Here is a 17,847-nt window from a genome sequence, read left to right on the forward strand (position 1 = left end):
ATGTTGCCTGATTTTTCAGGTAAAAGCAAAAATACTTTAAATGTTGATACATTGTTCTGACCGAGACAAATCTGGTAAACCAAGTCCCCTTCCAATAAACCTGAAACCCCTTCAGTCCTAACACTGTGCCAGTTTGTGGATGAAATAAGAACTTCTTCTGATATAATCAATTAATTAATTAATGACAACAAACAGGCATGAAAAAATATACTCAAGCACAACAATCACATTGTTAATTGATTTATTGAACATTGACAGCTATTAAAGTCTCACTTAAAAGATCAAACTGGTGGCTGTAAATCTTCATTATCGTCACATATCAGGTTTAAGGTTATCATATGTCAGATAGCCTTCACATGTCATTCTACTGTTACTAAAATCAAGAAAAGGTATTTTAAAATAATTTACAGGGGCAATATGTGAGGATTTTAGTGTAAAACATTCACAAATTAACTGAAATTATCAACAAAATGTGAAGAAATAACAGTTTTGATGTAGCATCAAGTTAGAAGCTAATGCTAACCAACTAGCTTGTACCTCCCTCTCTCTCTATCTGAGCTTTTTAAACAAACAAAATAAATTCACATGGTGTCAAGAAAAAGCAAAAAACATGTACACCTGTGCTGCTGGCTACTGAGCCTGGTTCCATTGCCCTCTCGCCTCCCACCATTTGTAAACAGCACAGCAAATACTATTTTATGACGTAGTATTAGTATAACAGTATGTCAGTGTGAGTTGTAGAAAACACATGGTTTTTAGACTATCCTTCACAGGTGAGAGACATTAATGAATCAACAAACTGAACATTACAGGTTACTGACACAATGATAAGTGCACATAGTCCCCGTAAAGAGATTCTATGGTGTTCATATCTTCAGTGATCAGTGTCTTCTATGTAGTTTCTCCATAGTTTAACCTCACGGTCAATTATCTAAAAAGGGAACAGAAAATGTTATCCTTAAATAACAACGCAATCTTAAACTCTTAAACCCTAATCCCTTCTCAAGTAGCCTAAATTGTGAGAGAAAAAACAATATATTGTACTCGAAAACATTACATATAAAGTAAAGCAGACCTGTTTGTTCCAACTCTTAAGGAAAGGAGGCTACATTAATTCATTTAGGATTAGAAAAGAACCAGCAGCCAGCTAGCTTAGCTTAGAATGAACAGTAAAAACATGGGAAACAGTCCAAAGGTAACTAAATTAATTAATTTTACATGTTATATCTTGTTTGTTTAATCTATATAAGCATAAGATCCAGTCAGGTTTCTGGTTCTAGTTTTTGTACCAAGCTACGCTAACCAACTGTTAGCTTAACATTAACATAAACTTAATGAGACATGAGACATAAAGAATAATTGATTTTCTTTATTAACTCTCAGTGAATGTGTGTGTTTCCCAAAACTATTGCTTTAAAGGTGCAATATGTGAGAATTGGCAACCTGGCAAATTCATACTCCAGACAAATAGGAGCACAGAAAATCACCAGAGAAACCGCAAACTGTAGCTGCTGTTAGCTGTGCAGTTAGCGATCCAAACTGGGAGCTCAGGGCACCAGGGGTGTGTTGGTCCTGTTTACACTGCTAGCACAGGAGCCTTGGCATGGGCTAGCTGGTTAGCATGCTAACTTCATTAGACATCTCTGCAACACAGACGTCTTGATTGATTCTTATTCTGATATTCTGAATTCTTGTTGATTTTTTTACGTTTTAAACATTCTTACCTATTGCACCTTTAATTGAAGCCATACATTTTTTCTATCAATAATTTTACCTCTACGTGCTTTTGTTGAAACACATCTTCAATCGACAATGGATCAGGTGTTTTACGGCAGCACACTGCTGCGTCCCAAACCGGAGTCTCGAAACTTCTGTGGCTGCCAAGAAAACACCCACACATGCAGAATGCCAAGTGACAATCAGTCCTTTGTCTCTAGCAAATTGATTTTAAAAAGTTAAGGTATGCATGTTTATTTTCATGCACCTGGCTGAGGTCCCTCTGCTCAGCTGTTTGGGACGTGAAAGTCCGTCATTCCGGACACTTCTTAGCTGTTTCGGAGAGCAGAGAGGTGGCTCGTTGGTTTGGCTCGTCTCCTCTTGTTTGGCGTCAATGACTGGAAACTGGAAGAACAACAACGGAGAAAACCTCTCACTGTTAATTAATGAAAAATATAGAGTGATTGACATCCAAACACATCACGCAGCAGTGTCATATTCACAAATAACTACTGGTGATTTTGTTCGGTGTGACCTGTTGCCATGGTGGCCTCCAAGGTAAAAAAACAAATGTTGAAGGTGGATAGTTTGTGACAGCTACGTGTTAGCTTCCACCGAGCTCCGTGGTGTTGTGTTGTGTTGTGGCTGGTCTGTGTTACTAACCATATCGTGGTCGCCTCGCTCCTCCTGCCAGCGCGGTGAGTCTGTCTCCCTGTCCAGCAGTCTGGACCAGAGTTCACAGCAAGCAGAGAAAAACAAACCTCACTGACGTTAAAGAGCAGTTGAAAGACTCCTTCAGTATGCTTCTGATCTCCTGTCTCCTCCACTGGTACTAGAAACAAAACTAAACTTATAGGAAGGTGAAGTTATCTGTGTTGCTCCATCATTTCCTTTACGTTTCTGCTTGTTTCCTCACCTTCGGGTGAAAGCCATGTTGGCTAAACAAAGATCATGCATGTGTCTCAGCCGTCTCAAGTAAACCTCTGCTTTCCTGCTCTTCTCAGGAATCTCAGGGATAATCTGGTTTGAGGAAAAGAAGTAAACATGAGCACTTCCCTCAGTTGTCGGGCTTCTGTAACTGAAAGAGGCGACGTTAATGGCCGACCTACCAAATCAGGCATCTTGCTCCTGAAGTTCCTCATAAAATTGGGCTGTAGGGTTGCAAATGTGGGAGCTTTCATCTGTGGGTGGCACATATTACATTCATCCATCATTTCCTCGTTCATTAATCATTTTGTAATTTAAAGAGATGCCCCTTGTATACGAACGGAGCTATCCGTGGAGTAAAATTCGGAGGCGTCACAGCCAGTGTCATTTCCCACAGTCCCAGTGTCCCATTTGGCGCCTCTCTCTCCTCCTCCAACACCCCACCCAGTGCTAACGGTCACACTTGCCCACTTCCTGATGTGGGGCTGCAGCTCTGTGAATTAATGTTATTGATCTATATGGTGCTGTATACTGTAGATCCCCCGGCTCATTCTCCCGATCCTCATGCAGGTGCAACTCAAATAAACTTCAGAGAGCACATTCAAGTCTGTATTGACTTTGTTTCACCTCCAATTGTTGCATGATAATGTAGCTCATGAGTGTAGATTGATTTGAAATGTCTCAACTAAAATTTAAAGATACATGTAACATTTCCGCATTAAAGTGTCTGGAATCCACCAATTGTTATATGTTTTGTTCAGTTGTGTACTCACTTTGTCCCAAAGGTTTCCAACAATGTTCAAACCCAGAGAAGTCCTAATTTTATTCATAATAATAGTGCCTTTCATTTGGTCACCTGTCACTGTAACTTAAGTATCTGTCTGCTGATTTCCAAGTCAGTTCTGGTTTGTTCGGTTTGGTCTTGTCTGATATGTGGCCACGGTATCGCCTGCATTGTCAGGAGTGTGAGTAGCCTATATGTTTTATAAGTGTCAAAAGGAAGGTATTATAGATTGATGAAACGCTATCACTCCATGTACATATAATTGTGAGGTAAACAACAAAATAGAGCAGAAGTATCAGTAATCAAAACCTTTACAACTTTTATCCTTCAGTTTATCCTTTCATTTGTTTAAGTGAAGAGGCAGCCGGCCTCAGGACATCCAAACTACATGTAGAAAACTGCTTCACTTATTGGAATGATATTACAAGTCTGGTGGTCGTCTCCTGACTTCACCACACTTCCCACACATAAGTACTGTCGGTGCCTGACAAACACTCAACTACACTGACACTCCGGATGTCAATAGGGGTGACAGGCCTCTCCGGCAGTGGAGGATCTGAGATGTCAGTATGGAGCTGCGGTGAGTAATGCTCCTGCATGCCTGCTAGCTTCCAGCAGCCTCGTCTGACCACTGTTTGCCTTCCCCAGCTCTCCCTCCAGCCGGGCTCGTCCTCTGTTTGCTCAGGCCCATTTTGACACAGAGGTGAGAGAAGAATGAGTCCTGCGTGCTTGTCCGTATATGCTCACCTCAGCACCTGAGCATAACCTCAACTCCAGTGCTCTCACTTCACCAGCTTCTCGTCTGACCTCTGATATCACTGTAAAGATTTGAAATAATGCTCTCTATCCCTTTACCACCATTTAATATGCGTTTTCTTCTGCGGACTATAAGCATGGTGAGCCTTTTCCTTGACACAAGCTACAACTAGACTCTGATTTGTTGCAGATAAGAAGATAGACGCTCATGTCTGTGCATCAAATATGGAGCTAAACCCAGCAGAAAGTGGGCTTAGCTTAGCATTTAGCCTGGAAACAGAGGGGGAAAGCTAGCCTACCAGCACCTCTATAACGCACAGATTAGCACGTTATATCTCGTAGTGTACCACAGTGTAAAAACAACAATTTGTCATTTTATGCTAAGCTAAGCTAATCGGCTGCTGGTGGTAGCTTCATACTATGGACTGTAGTGAACTGAGCTTCTGTGTTCAACAAGTGAAGCCAATGCAGAAGTGCCTTAAACCAGATTTTCTTCTAATGGCCAGCAGGGGGTGAAAAAAAAAGTCAGATTGTATGTAAGCTTATGAGAAAATGACCCTACTTCTCACTTGATTTACTACCGTAGTAAATAGTTTCTTAATGAGGTCTCAACTGCTATAGTTTCAGGTCTTCTTCATGACAGCATGATGTTGGTTTGGTATATTGTGGCCCCATGTGGAGTAAAATAGACAATAAAGTAGGGTATGCTTTGGGCCATAATGGAAAATACCTTGGCGTATCAGTCGTACATCTTATTGCTGAGTGTATTCTACCAGTGTGGGTTTATGCGGGCTGGTTTGAGGAGGCTCCAGGTGTGTTTGCCTCTCGCTGCCCTTGTTAAGTGGAATCACTGCCTCTGTGGTTTTGACACTAACCTTGGGAAACATTTGCTCAAAGTCATCCTTGTCCTGGCTGCCACCAATGATCAGCTCTGCTGAACTCTCCTCCAAACCAGACCCTCCGTCCAACATCCTACACGCACAATTAAAAAAGTCAGTTTTACAGCTGAGACAACGAAAGGTCATTCACAGGATATATTACTTAACATAATGGAATACGACTGAACAAAACTGTGTCAACCCTTCACAAATGGGTAAAAACATCTTCATCGTCCGGTCAACTTTTCTTGCTGCTGTGATGTGTGACCTGCACACAAAATGTCGGGTTGTTAATATATTCCTAATGGTGTGCTACTTCTCAAGAGTAGCCCTAGTGTGGTGCAGCTCACACCCAATAACACTGCGCACTCGGGTGACAACACACTTTGTCTGCTGGGTGCAAACTGGCCCCGGGGAGGACTCCTGAGCAAGGCAGCGTTTACTCACAGGACAGTGCAGCAGGTAACAGACCTATACAAACCCCACGAGCTGCACAGGATGCAGGTGGAGGAATAAGGATGTGGAGCTCTGCACTCATTATTTACAACATTACTGCTGACATGTTGACAGGTGACACTGTAGAAGCTTGAATATAAAAAACTGTAATAACTAATGTAAGATGTTGCCCAGCAAGACTAGACGAGCCCTGTCTTATGTACACTTTCCACTCATTGAAATCAATTTATAGTAATAGACACGTTATGTTCTGGTCAATCTAATTTTGCCGACCTGTAATACATACTTGTTAAATTCAACATGTTGAGGAGACCATGACCAGATGGCCACAAAGATAGAAAATTACTGCCTCAACCGTCCAATAAATCACAGCAGCTAATAATAAACATATAAATAGCCACAAAGCAGGACAGATTGGATGAATTGGCTCATTACTTGAAAACATAAGCAAGGACTTAGCCGACTCTATATTTTGGCCCCAGCTCTAATTGCTTTTATTTTGGGTATTTCGTATGGATGCGGGGAATGCGCCTATGGCACCGCCGAGGTTGGGGCGCAGGAGGGAGGGCCGCTGTCTCGCCATGTTTGTCTGTGGGGCGGTGAGATTTCACACTGACGGAGGACTTGTCAGCACAAGCCTTCACTCGCCTTCTTACCAAGCTCCTAATGTCCCCAAGCCTATGTGCTGTTTCACGGTGGCAGCCTCGTACTAACATCATACATGCTCCCTCTAAACAGCGTTCAGTCCTAATTAACAACAAGGCTGACGGCGGCCGACACTGTTCTGTTATACATTCACAACATGTGAGGACAAAGCACACAGAGGGTGATATGAGCAGCTGCAAAGCATCATAAAGGATCGAGCAACATACCTTGAAAATAACTTCTTTTAGTGCTAAAGATAAACAGTGGTCTTGTGTAATTTGTGAAATTTGTATTTGAAACTTAAAGGGGCACTCTGTAGTTTTGGAGAAGAAATTCAAAACTCAGAATCTTAATATTTATTATATTAGTGAGGTAGTAATACAAACTCAGAAACACTTTCCATGACTGAATAAATAAGCTGTTCTCAGAGGAAAATAAGATCCCCAGAACACTGTTTGAAAGTATATAAACTGAAAAAACAAAGTGTTCGCTGAAGTGTGAGAGAAATCCTGAATTAAGTTTCCGAAAACTAAAGCATATGTAGTGCCAAGTGATTATCTCTGCCAATGTTTGGTTTGCCTGTTTGCCTTGAAGCCCATAAAACTTTAAATGAGCAGAAACTCTCCAAACAGCTCAACATCTGCTCGCAGTGCCGGCATGAAGTGACACCACAGGCCCAATTGCTATATCTCTTTTGTAGCGGGCATAATTACGACATTGGTGTTTGTCAGACTATGAGCGGCCGTCCGAGGAGGTGAGTTTCCACAACAGCAGGGTCGGATTGCGTTTGGTCATCTCACTTGTACGTGAGTAATCAGCTCTCTCCTCCAGGAGGGTCCATGCTAAACAAGCCTCCAGTGGAGTCGGTGTTTGTTCTTAAAGGCAGCGCAAACAGAGATCCAGAGCGCTCGCACTTTTAGACCAGAGGCCTCTGCAGCTGAGCAGCATCTCTCTGCCCGCCCACAACTAACACCGGCTGTATCTTTGACACTTTGACAAACACAGACATACAGTAGAGGTTGTCAGAAAGGCAGAATATACTATAAGTCTTTATTTGCCGAGCATTTTGGTGCCAGTCAGATGAACACTGAATATGATTTGTTGGAGAAAAAAGTTGGTTTGAAACGATACATTATTTAAATAATTGTATTTTGACGGTTAAAAGACGCTGTAAATGGAGAATTAAAGAATTAGAGGGTCTCTTTTTCAATTTGTTTGTGATTTCAAGAGAAGATGAGTGAGAACAAGCCGCAGGTAACTTTAGCACCGGTCAAGCATCCAGAACAAAGAGACGTGAGTGAGAGTGGTTCGACTGATCTAAAACAAACAGATTTATTACAGTGTAGGTGTCCACCTGGAGCTGGAAATGCGGTCCTGGTGTCCTCCGTCTTCAGCAGCACAGGGATGTTTTTCTGACGTCATCAAATCAGATGCAGATCTGCTTCCCAGCACTGTTAACATTAACAACATACATACAAAATCACATCTACTTTTTTATAATATATATCGAGAGAAAGATTTTGTAGACCTGTAACTTTTTCAGGGCTGTAACTCAACTCTTCTTCCTGACAGCCTCCAGACTTTGATGCAGCTGTGTCGGGTGACAGCCATATTTGATGCACCTATAGAAGTCCTCCAAGTCGTGGTGGGAGTTCAGATGTCCGCACCGAGCTAACTGCTTCTGGAGGTCAAAGATCTCAGAGAGAGATAAAGTGACAGGACACTTAAATGGACATCATAGTGACGCATTAGACATAAATCAATGAGAGAATTCATTAGTCAGGTGTGTTTTTCACATTTCTTGGCGCTGGGACAAAACCTACCAGGTAATAGCTGGTTTTAGGGATGGACTTCAGGTATGAGTCATCGTGCTGCAACTTCGAGACGGCCAACTTCTTTTGTTTCTGAGAAAAGAAGAGAAGGCGGCAGACAGACAGGCAGAAGGACAGAGACAGAGAGTTGTGGGAATAGAGATTTAAAGTGAGCCTCGCTTGTTTCAGGGGCTGGGAAACAGAGCACACAGAACAAATGAGAAGTAAACACGCAGCCACAGGAAGCCATTAACTGCAGCAAGGACCAATTAGGCCCCAGCAGGTGTCCTTGCCTTCCCCTGCTTTGGTCCTGCCTCACCTCATGTCCTCAAGTCTGTGACGGAGCCTCTCGATCTGAGCTGAGGAAACAACGGGTAGTTTCATTTGCTCAGCAATTTGAAGCACAGGATTCCTACTGGAGGGCCTCTAAAAAGTCCTTTATTGCGCTCTCTTTGTCCCCCCACCAAGTGCAAGTCATTAGAGAGGACAATTACATCCTCCTGAAGAAGCCCCGCTTTTACAGGAGGGGAAGATAAGACAGGATCTCTCTCATGTTAGACCCCCTCTATGCAGGCACTCTCTAAAGCTTATTGCTCTTTTCACACCCAGTCCGAACAGAGACAGTCAAAATCAAAGTCAACCCCAGCGCCGACAGCGGAAGTACAACTATTCACAATCTCAGGAAGGAAAAAAAGTGAAAGAACGTCAGAAAGCAAAAAAAAAGCAATAATTATTTAGAATCAGAAGAATTAAATTGTGAAATGTCACTATTACTAAACACTTACTCTTGATATCTAAAACCACTGAGTTCACAGCACTGACATGTTTTACTTTGAAAATCTGACTTTCTGTGGTTTGAATTTCCATCTTAAAAATTTCCAGAGGCAACTTTATACTGCTGCAATTAAAAAACACTTCAAGCATAGTTTAGACCAAAAAAATGTGTTCAATGTCACAAAGCTTTATTTAATGTGGCAGTAATCAACATTTTTACCAGTGTATCAAATGACAATGTGAAAAGGGGTCAACCTACAGAGAACTATCACTGGAATCTGCAGCTCTCCTCAACTTTACAGAGAGATTTACAGTGAGGTTCAGCTCAATGTCTAACGATCTCAAAGTCTAACGATCAGGCTGATCAAATGGGATTGGGGGAAATTATGACACTAAAGTTAATTTAAACCTAAACATCTGTGCTCCGGTGGATAGTATGTCAAATTTGAATAACATCTATCAGACCTCGATGTTATCAGATTATGTGTTGTTTGTCACATGATACAAGAAAGACATCCAGACGAGTGAATGGAAACCTAAATCTGAATTAAGTTTAAAATCAAGTTTGTGAAATAACAACACTTGAAATGACCTCATTAAATTCAAACCATGTAAATTAATTATTTATTTATTTTCACATTTCAAATATTATGATGATTTAAATTCAGTTAAACATGTCAACATTAATTCAGTAGTGAAGTGTTCAGTTTTTAGTCTAAGATTCAAGTTATTATAGCCTGTCTTTACTTCCATAGGTTGAATAAAAACATTTTAATTTCTTTAAATCAACATTACCTTTAAATTATTTGTTTAATGTGCAGAAGGTTCACATTTGACTGAAGCAGGTTCATACAGTTGTTGCTACTGAGGTCATATTCATCAGCAGCGCTCACCTTTATACTGCCTACACTGCGCAGGACAAAAAGACTCATAGGATTAAGTTGTTAGCTGCAGTTGTTGATCGTTTTAATGATATGCATGTCACCTGAGGAGTGAAAGAGAAAGTGAAGGTGTCGAAGTCAGAACAGGGAGGCTTTGATTTGCAGGGTTGTGTATTTGAGACCAGACAAAGTGTCGGGCCTGTGGGCAACATACACAGCCCCCTATAGAAAGCTCAAGTTTGAACTTACATCAAGTTTAAACTACTTACATTAAACCTTTGCCACTGTAGATACAAATGTAAATACAAGGCTGTAAAGTGGAACCATGTTACATCTAATACTGCCCCCACGTGGAGGCAGTGATGCAAACCTCAACTGCACCAGGCCATCTGAACAGAGCAAAGTGCTGATATGAAGTCTAGTGCAGTAAATAACTGACTTGATTTTTTACAAACGCAAACAGCTGTGCTAATGCAACATGGATAAACCACTGTTTATTCTGTGTGCACATACATTTCATGAGTTGCTTATTACCAAATGTACTAACATCTGCGCCTGTGAGTCTGTTAGCCCTCACTCACTAACAGAAAAAAAAAGTTAACGTCTCTAAACAAATCATTTTATAAATCACTTTCATTCCTAAATCATTTAAGAGAAACAAAACATTGAAAACATACAGGCTCGTGTTTCCCCTGTGCCTGTAAAACTGCCCCACAATGAAAGATGCTGAAAACAGCTTGTCCACGGATGAATGTAACTGCTGACCCCTGGTGTGGTGTGATGTGTGTGTCAGAGAGAAAAACAGGGAGTACAGTCAGGACGGGGTCGACTACATATCCAATGTTCAGGGACTACAGACCCAGAGGAACGTCTAAAACCTTAAATTATTTCCCTGTGAGATTGTTTTTGGTATTTTGGTTTATTGTAAATTAATAAACTTAGTTGTAGAGTGTAGTAATAGCACGCAACTAATAGAAAAACAACTAAATTAATAAATTAATAATATTAAGAGAATGAAGAATTTGAAACTTGTGAATGAAGATTTTGACATAACATTTTTTTTTTGCCAGATATTTTTATCCAAAGCAACACACAATAAGTACTTTCAGCCCATACAACCCAAAATTGTGAGAATCAAAGGCAGAGAATTCACAATATATTCTGTACTGTGAATGATTAGATTTGATTTTGATACCACGAGAGATAGTGAAAGTTTTAAATTCATGACTCAACTGAATCTCTTATCGCTTCACTGTTCAGATGCAATGATTGACCTGCTGACTGTCACTCTGACTTTGCTCTGGCTGCCTCATCCCCCTGCTATCACACTGATCTTTGAGTCTGGACCTTGCCTCTGAGCAGGGCGGTGTAGCGGTGATGCAGAGCATCTCGGAGACGGTGCAAGTTCCTGTAGGCCTCTAGATGGCGCTGGCAGATAAGTAAAGGAAATGAGGGACACCAGCTTCAGCTGAAGGGAAGTGAGGTTGAAGGAGGCACTGCCTGAGTGTGGAGGCAGAAAGCATCAGTGGTGAAAGTATTGATCACTGATCAGAGAGCAGTGGGTTTTTCTTTCTACACTGTTCTCCCATTGTTGTGCCATCTCTGCAACTGACTGGGAGCAGAAATACATCTCTTGAAGGCTCTTATATCATTGGTAAGGTGTTTATCAACCTGCTCCAGCTGAGCCTGATGCCGGGCCCTGGCCTCTTGGTCCCGATCTGAACCGTCATCTTGAATTGCCTTCCTCCTCCTCCTCCTCCTCCTCCTCCTCCTCCTCTGGGGCTCAGCTTTGACTTCATCCCCTGCCTATCAACAGCAAAAACCCAATTTAGATGCTGTGGGAGTGAATCAGTCAGCTTGCCTGAAGATTAAAAAAAGAATGCGTTTTTTGGTAATCCCTCTCGTTTGCCAAGAGCAGCCTCCCACACAACAGCCTGACATTGTGTTCCTGCAATACGCAGGAGGAATATGCCCACCTCCTCTCCGACAAAACCCTCACCTTAATTCCTGATCTTCGGTGTGTCTCTGGAAAACAATTTTGTGAGAGTATGATCTGGCCTAAGCATATCATGTCCTTATTTAATCCTGAGGGGGAATGATATCCAACAGATGTCGCAGGAGGACGTTTTAGAGACATATTTCAGCCACTACATCATGAGGTGAATGCTTCTACACTTGCAGGACTTGTATTTTATCTTCCTTGACATTTTTCTACATATTTTGTTTACTGTGCCATTCATTGTATGTGTGAGACCTACTTGGCAAATAAACCTGATTCTGATTCTGAGTATAATCATGAAAAGGAATGCAAAATATGGAGCATGCCACCAGAAAGTGACAGCACGCATGTAAAAGCAGATTAACCACCCATGATAAAAAACACGGAGCTGCGTGCTTCCTTTTATAACCCTTAAATGAGGAATAAAACATGCTCCAGCTTTAATGGGAGGACTGTACTGAGGACTGTTCCCTGTCCCTGGGAAATGCCTTGTTCTTAACAGGCCGCCACTGAATGACCACATTACTGAAGTTTATGGGCCAAGTCTGTCCTGGAAGTGTCTGCTTTGTCTTTTCTCACAAAAGCTGCTGGAAACGCAGGATTTATCAGTTCCGTTGCCACAGTAATATTGCCGTGGCAGAGCTCTCTCTGCTGTGTGCAAAGTGTCAGTGACGGGGCGAAAGGCAGCGTCCATCTGGACAGTCTGCCACTATAGATCAGTGGAGGATAATGCAGCTGTCCTGCTGTAACACGTCACTCTGCGAGACAGCGATCAGATCATGATGCTGCAGTGAGGTTCGCAGAAGCCTGCGGCCGATTCTTTTTTAATCCACAAAGAGAGGGGGCAGATGGGATTGGCCGATCAGAGACGTGGCAGACAGAAATAGCTAAATAAAGACATTAGACGCTTGTGAGCAGGAACAGTTGGTGGCAGAGGATGAAAAGAGAGACCTACAGCACGGAGTGGAAGCCGACCTTGACGGGCAGTCTGGAGAAAGTGTTTCCACTTGTAACCAAGCCGACCGCCTCAGCTGTTGCCAGCTCCCACTTCTTTAAATTCCACTCTTTTCCGATTGAAAGTATTTGAGCTGCTTCAGACATAATAACGCTGTTCCCACCCCCAGGACTGTCATGAATAGCTCGGCCTCGGGCCTCAATCAGACACCAATGAATACCAGAGAGAGACACATAAACAAGGCCACAATTGACATGACACAATAGGGGAGGGTTACACAACTTTGGGTCACGGAGCCAGCAGATCATATCATCACAGGAGCCATGGAGAGCCGGACGGGTCTTGGTACACACTGTACTGGCTCAGCCGTGATCTCAGTCTGCTGCGACATGTCACAATAAAAGCTCTCTGTGACGCTGAATGGGAACATTCAGGACAAGATGCTTCATGTTATCAGCTGGTTTGTTCAGAAATCTGTAATGTCATGTCCTGTAGCACAACACAAACTTGTACTAGGACATGTTTGATTAAGTACTCTGTTTATCAATAAAATGTCATTTAAAGGTGCACTATGTAGTTTTAGGGAAGATATTTTAATGGTGAGAGAAAGATCTTTTTTTTTTGCCTAAACAAACTAGATAAACAAACTCTTTGTTTTCACAACTGAATAAACAAGCTGAGCTTAAAGGACAACACAGCTTCGTTTTACTTTGTTTATATGTGGCGGACCCTGCCACCTCTCTAGCTTCAAACAGTGTTCTGGGGACCTAATTTTCCTCTGAGAACAGCTTGTTTATTCACTTATGGAAAATAAATATTTCTGAGTTTGTATCATCACCTTATTTATATAATATAAATAAAAATGTCTTCTCCAAAACTACATAGTGCCCCTTTAACAGAATAAAAGCGAAACTTAAAGACGTGTAACTTCCACTGCTGGTGACTGGGGTTCGGGGTTAAAATACCTTTCGGACAGCAACAGGTAATGAGTGTGCATCTGAAATAGAGGGCAGAGTGACGGCTCGATGAAGGTCTTTGCGCTCAGAGCTCATGGCAAATGAGGAAACCTTTCGAGAAAACAGGCACAGATCACCGGGAAAAAGTAGTTATCTAGACTCTTGATGTGAACAAATAATATCAAACGTCACCTGAAGTAGTTCTCAAAAAATATCTTACCATTTGTTTGTGCGGGAGCTTTTTCAAACAGGCAGTGATGTCTTAAACGTTACCCTCCTCTCTGCGTCCGCCACACTCTGAGTAAAACTTTGGTTACCAAGTTACAGAGAACAATGCAAAGAGTTAAACCTTTAGGAGGTCACACTGTACACACAAATACACACATTTTAACTGTGTTTGTGACCCTGCACGAAGATTTAATTTGCGTCTGAGGCTTGCATGTGTTTGCTGTTTCCTTCAAAGTTTCCCTTTGACTGGTTTAACGATTGATGTAATAAAAAGGAAAGCAACTAAAGGGAACCAACAAAGAAGCCAAAAGTATCTTTATGGCTTAATTTCTCCTTTATTTTAATGTTTGTTTTGTTAGTTTTTTTTGCAGAAAACAGTCATATATTGGTTTGTTTCTCAGCCCTTAATTGTTCCCTGACCAGCTCTTTCTCCCAGTGGTTCATTCCCACTTATATAATAAAAAACATGCTTCTTTGTGGCTCAGTAGAGACCACATGAGTATGGGAATGTAAGGATTAAGCTCTCACTTCAGACTGGGAATGCTTTGGATGCAAATCACACAACTCTGGCACATTTGGTGAAAACATCTCCCAAATTTTGTCACTGAAACTATCTCTGGTAGCATGTATGTACTGCGTCGTTTGAAATAACCAAAGTGAAGCAGACTGGAGGTAATTTCCTGAGGGGGGGATCGAGCACCTGGGCCCTACGGCACACTGGTCAACCCTGCTTAACAGGAAATCTAAGAAGCTTAGATCACTAATGCCCAAATGGCTCAAGGTAGCTACAGTAGCAACAAAAGAGCCTTTAAAACAGCGTCTGGGAAGAAATTCTACATCAGCATCATGTAACAGAATTATTCAAGAGGCACAACACAAATCAGCTTGTGGAAGATTTAAAAGGCTCAGTGACACTTGCATAATTTAAAAAAACAAAAACATTTTTTTTTTTTACTTCAAGTGGCATAAAATCATCAGCTGAGAAAAACATTTGACAGTACAAATATTTAGTAAATATTAAATACTGTACATCACTGATAGATCCCTACAAAGGACATAACCCTCTGATGAGAGGAAACATAAACAGTCCAGTTTGGTTTCAGCAGCAGGCGCACATGAAGCCCTGTTGTTGTATTGTTCTCCAGCACAAAGGAACCGTTTCGCGTCCCTTTACGCAAACCCCTCTGCCAGTCCACTGAAAACAAAACCATGTGCAAAGGACGAGGATATTAAGGTATTCAGTTCAAACAAAACACTCGTTAGGCATTTAACTCGCAAAGCATCGTCCCTGTGAGCCATCAGAGGGACTTTTGGATTAGCCACAGGCTGCATTTAAGCATTAAAATCAGATTCTTGTCGAAGGGGTGAATGTCAGATTTTCTATTATCCCAATTTACCATCAGTTTTCATTTCTCGTGTCTATTTCAGTCAATACTTCCATTCACATTCCTTTAGACAAGTGGATTTTTACTTCACAAGGTTCAAATTCAAAGATGCCATGGCAGCAGGCCTACAGCGGTGCACACTTTTCATGAGTCCATCACCTCTGGTCTCAGTCTGTGAATAAGTGAAAGATCAAGAGTCAGGTGTCAGCAGCCTTTAAGGTGCGGGAGTGCAGAAAGTTTGTCGACTTTTCCCAAAGCGGCCGCGTTCTCGACCCCTTTGAGCCACTCTTTACATTTCCTCACGACGGTCTCGTCCACGTCCCCGTCCTCCTCTTCGTACTCCACATCGTCGTACTTGTACTGATCGTTCAAAAGCGATATTTTAACGATGGCGGTGATGTCCGGCTCGGCGCTCTCCACCTTGGCGACGGGCGCGCAGCCCTTGGAGCCTCCGTGCGCCTTCTTGGATGGAAAGACTCGCCTGTGCCGAAAGTCCGCGGAGGCGCAGCACTTCTGCTGCTTCGCCAACATCTGCTTCTCGAGATTTCGCTTTTGGATGACAAGAATGGCTTCAGGGGTGAGGCTGAGGGTAAACTGAATCTCCTTCTTCACGTCCTCTTTGCCTTGGAGGTGTCTGGCGGAGTCCATGGAGCTGGAGCGCCTGACTCCCTCCGATGAGTCCTGAGGTTTGGGCACCGACAGCCAGGAGCATTTTCCCTGGGTCTCCTGGTCGCCGCCCGCCTTCTGAGTTGGGCTTTTGCTCTTCTCCTGCTTTCGCCCCAGATTCCGTAAATTCGCGGATGCCCAAGAAATGGACTGCTTCTCCTTCTCGGACCCCCCTTTCTCTCTGCCGGATTTGCTGGTGAGCTCAGTGGTCTGAGGAGGCACTCCGTTGGCTTTCTTTTTCCCGAATAGATCCCTGCCAGGAGAGGAGATCCGCTGATGGAGGCTGATCGGCGGAAAAGGCATTTTGTTTTCTATGTGTGTGTGTGTGTGTGTGTGTGTCTGGAAGAGATCAGGATATAAAAACGCGCAAGTGTCCAAAGTGTAGACGAGGAAGCCCTGCGCAAAGCGACGAGCGGCGCTCTGAGGGCATTATCCAGCAGCGAGGTGGAGGGAGGCTGTGGTGCACCTGTTGTCCACACCGAGAGTTCAACTGGTGCACACACACACGGCCCGGCTGCTTTATGATGGAGCCGGCAGGAAGGCGTGGCCAGGAGGAGCACCAAACAAAGCCACGAAAACACTGTGGTGATGTCATTTCATCGTTTCCAATAACTTCCTCAGGCGATGAGCCGCATCCACCTCATGTTCCCTCTCTCTTTCCTCACAGCGCCTCCCTCTCTGCTGTCTGCTGGTCACCGGAACACTTCACAACACTTATCAAATTGTTTCATACATAATTAGCCTGAAGAATATTCAATTCTATTTAATTTTTATTTGTTTTAATGTGGCTCTTTTTTGCCTGTTTTTAAGAATCAAAATATAAATTTAAAGGCGCAATATGTAAATATTTTACTTCAAATCGTTCAAAAATTGACAAAAGTTATCAACAGAAAGTGAAGAAATAAGTCTTGATGTGTCGAACACATCTCTGTAGGCCTAGTTCTGATAGAGATGTACTGAAGTTAGCATGCTAACCAACTCTATAGCCAGGATAAATGTTAGTAAAGTACGTTTCTGCCAAACCACAGATAAATTAAAATGTATGCTTCATTACGTTGCGATGTGTTTAGGACCAATTTTCTATTTCTATCTCGTGACAATGTTGTGCTTGGCTCCTGTTAGGTTTAGGCACAAAAACACTTGGTTGTGGTTCGGAAAACATCGTGTTTGAGCTTAACATACCTGCTCTGTCGAAACAAACATGACTGGTGGAGATCGTCCTGAGTTGTCCTTAAAAATATCCAGTGGGGTCACACTTACAAATGCTAATATGTCATGGTCCCTTGTCAAAAATACCCTTTAGTTTCACATCTACAAATGCCGAAATTCAATATGGTAGATAGCCTATGACACGTACAAACTTAGACGTGTCAGTGGTACGCAGAAACGTCAACCGCTAATATTTTATCTTGGCAGCTGGGCCGTGCTAACCAGCTAGCCACTCCCAGCCAGCCTTCTCCGCTGGGTCCCCTCTGCCCGCGCCTAAAAACCTCCTGCTACAAGTGGTGTAAACACAAAATCACCCCTGCTCCAAGCTCCCAGTCTAGTCAGACTAACTCAAGTCAGCTAATCGGACTGCTAACTGCATGGCTAACTGAGATAACTAGCTAACTGCAACAACAGTTAGCAGCAGTTAACGGTTAGGCTACTCTGGCTATATTCTAAAATCTTCTTGAAACCGTCTATAATTCTAGTTGATATACATTTTTACAAATTGAAACACATGGTAAAGACGTCTCTTTTCACTCCTGCTACAAAATGCATATTTTTCATCTGTAGGCCTGTAATGTAGAATAAACCTCCATGTACCTTACATGTAAAAATCCTCTTCGGTGCCTAAAGATAACCCTGACTGTCCTTGAACTAACTAAACAAAACATGTCACTGTCACAATACAGTTTGATTTGATCCCTTTCAGTCAGTCAATAAAGTCTCGAATATCAATTAACTGATGTGTGTACATGGTCCATTGTTGTTCTTTCAGCCATGTAAGCCCATGAAAGACATCTGGGGGAATATACAAATAGTCT

At 42.4% G+C, this 17,847-nt stretch overlaps 2 protein-coding genes across 7 annotated transcripts; both read right to left on the reverse strand.

Moving 5' to 3' along the window:
• Positions 1-224: 224 nt before the first annotated feature.
• Positions 225-17,620, reverse strand: LOC311270648 (uncharacterized protein). Of its 6 annotated transcripts, none has more exons than XM_084375687.1 (13): positions 13,759-13,973; positions 13,548-13,649; positions 11,300-11,434; positions 7,986-8,066; positions 7,720-7,843; positions 7,502-7,613; positions 5,059-5,155; positions 2,826-2,897; positions 2,633-2,736; positions 2,380-2,440; positions 1,985-2,121; positions 1,775-1,877; positions 225-931 (listed from the first exon to the last, which is right to left on the reverse strand). In XM_084375687.1, the coding sequence occupies exons 1-13, from the start codon at positions 13,759-13,761 to the stop codon at positions 875-877; spliced, it is 1,188 nt and encodes a 395-aa protein (XP_084231813.1). In that variant the 5' UTR covers positions 13,762-13,973; the 3' UTR covers positions 225-874. The 6 variants fall into 6 exon arrangements, with proteins under 6 accessions (XP_084231813.1, XP_084231812.1, XP_084231811.1 ...); XM_084375686.1 differs by having other exon boundaries at positions 7,517-7,613; positions 7,720-7,858; XM_084375685.1 differs by having other exon boundaries at positions 7,720-7,858.
• On the reverse strand, positions 14,078-16,551 carry prr18 (proline rich 18). Its single transcript, XM_084375691.1, has one exon. The coding sequence runs from the start codon at positions 16,118-16,120 to the stop codon at positions 15,356-15,358; it is 765 nt and encodes a 254-aa protein (XP_084231817.1). The 5' UTR covers positions 16,121-16,551; the 3' UTR covers positions 14,078-15,355.
• Positions 17,621-17,847: the final 227 nt, after the last annotated feature.

Source organism: Pagrus pagrus, assembly GCF_965226575.1.
Source record: "Pagrus pagrus genome assembly, chromosome: 15".
In the NCBI taxonomy this organism is placed as follows: domain Eukaryota; kingdom Metazoa; phylum Chordata; class Actinopteri; order Spariformes; family Sparidae; genus Pagrus; species Pagrus pagrus.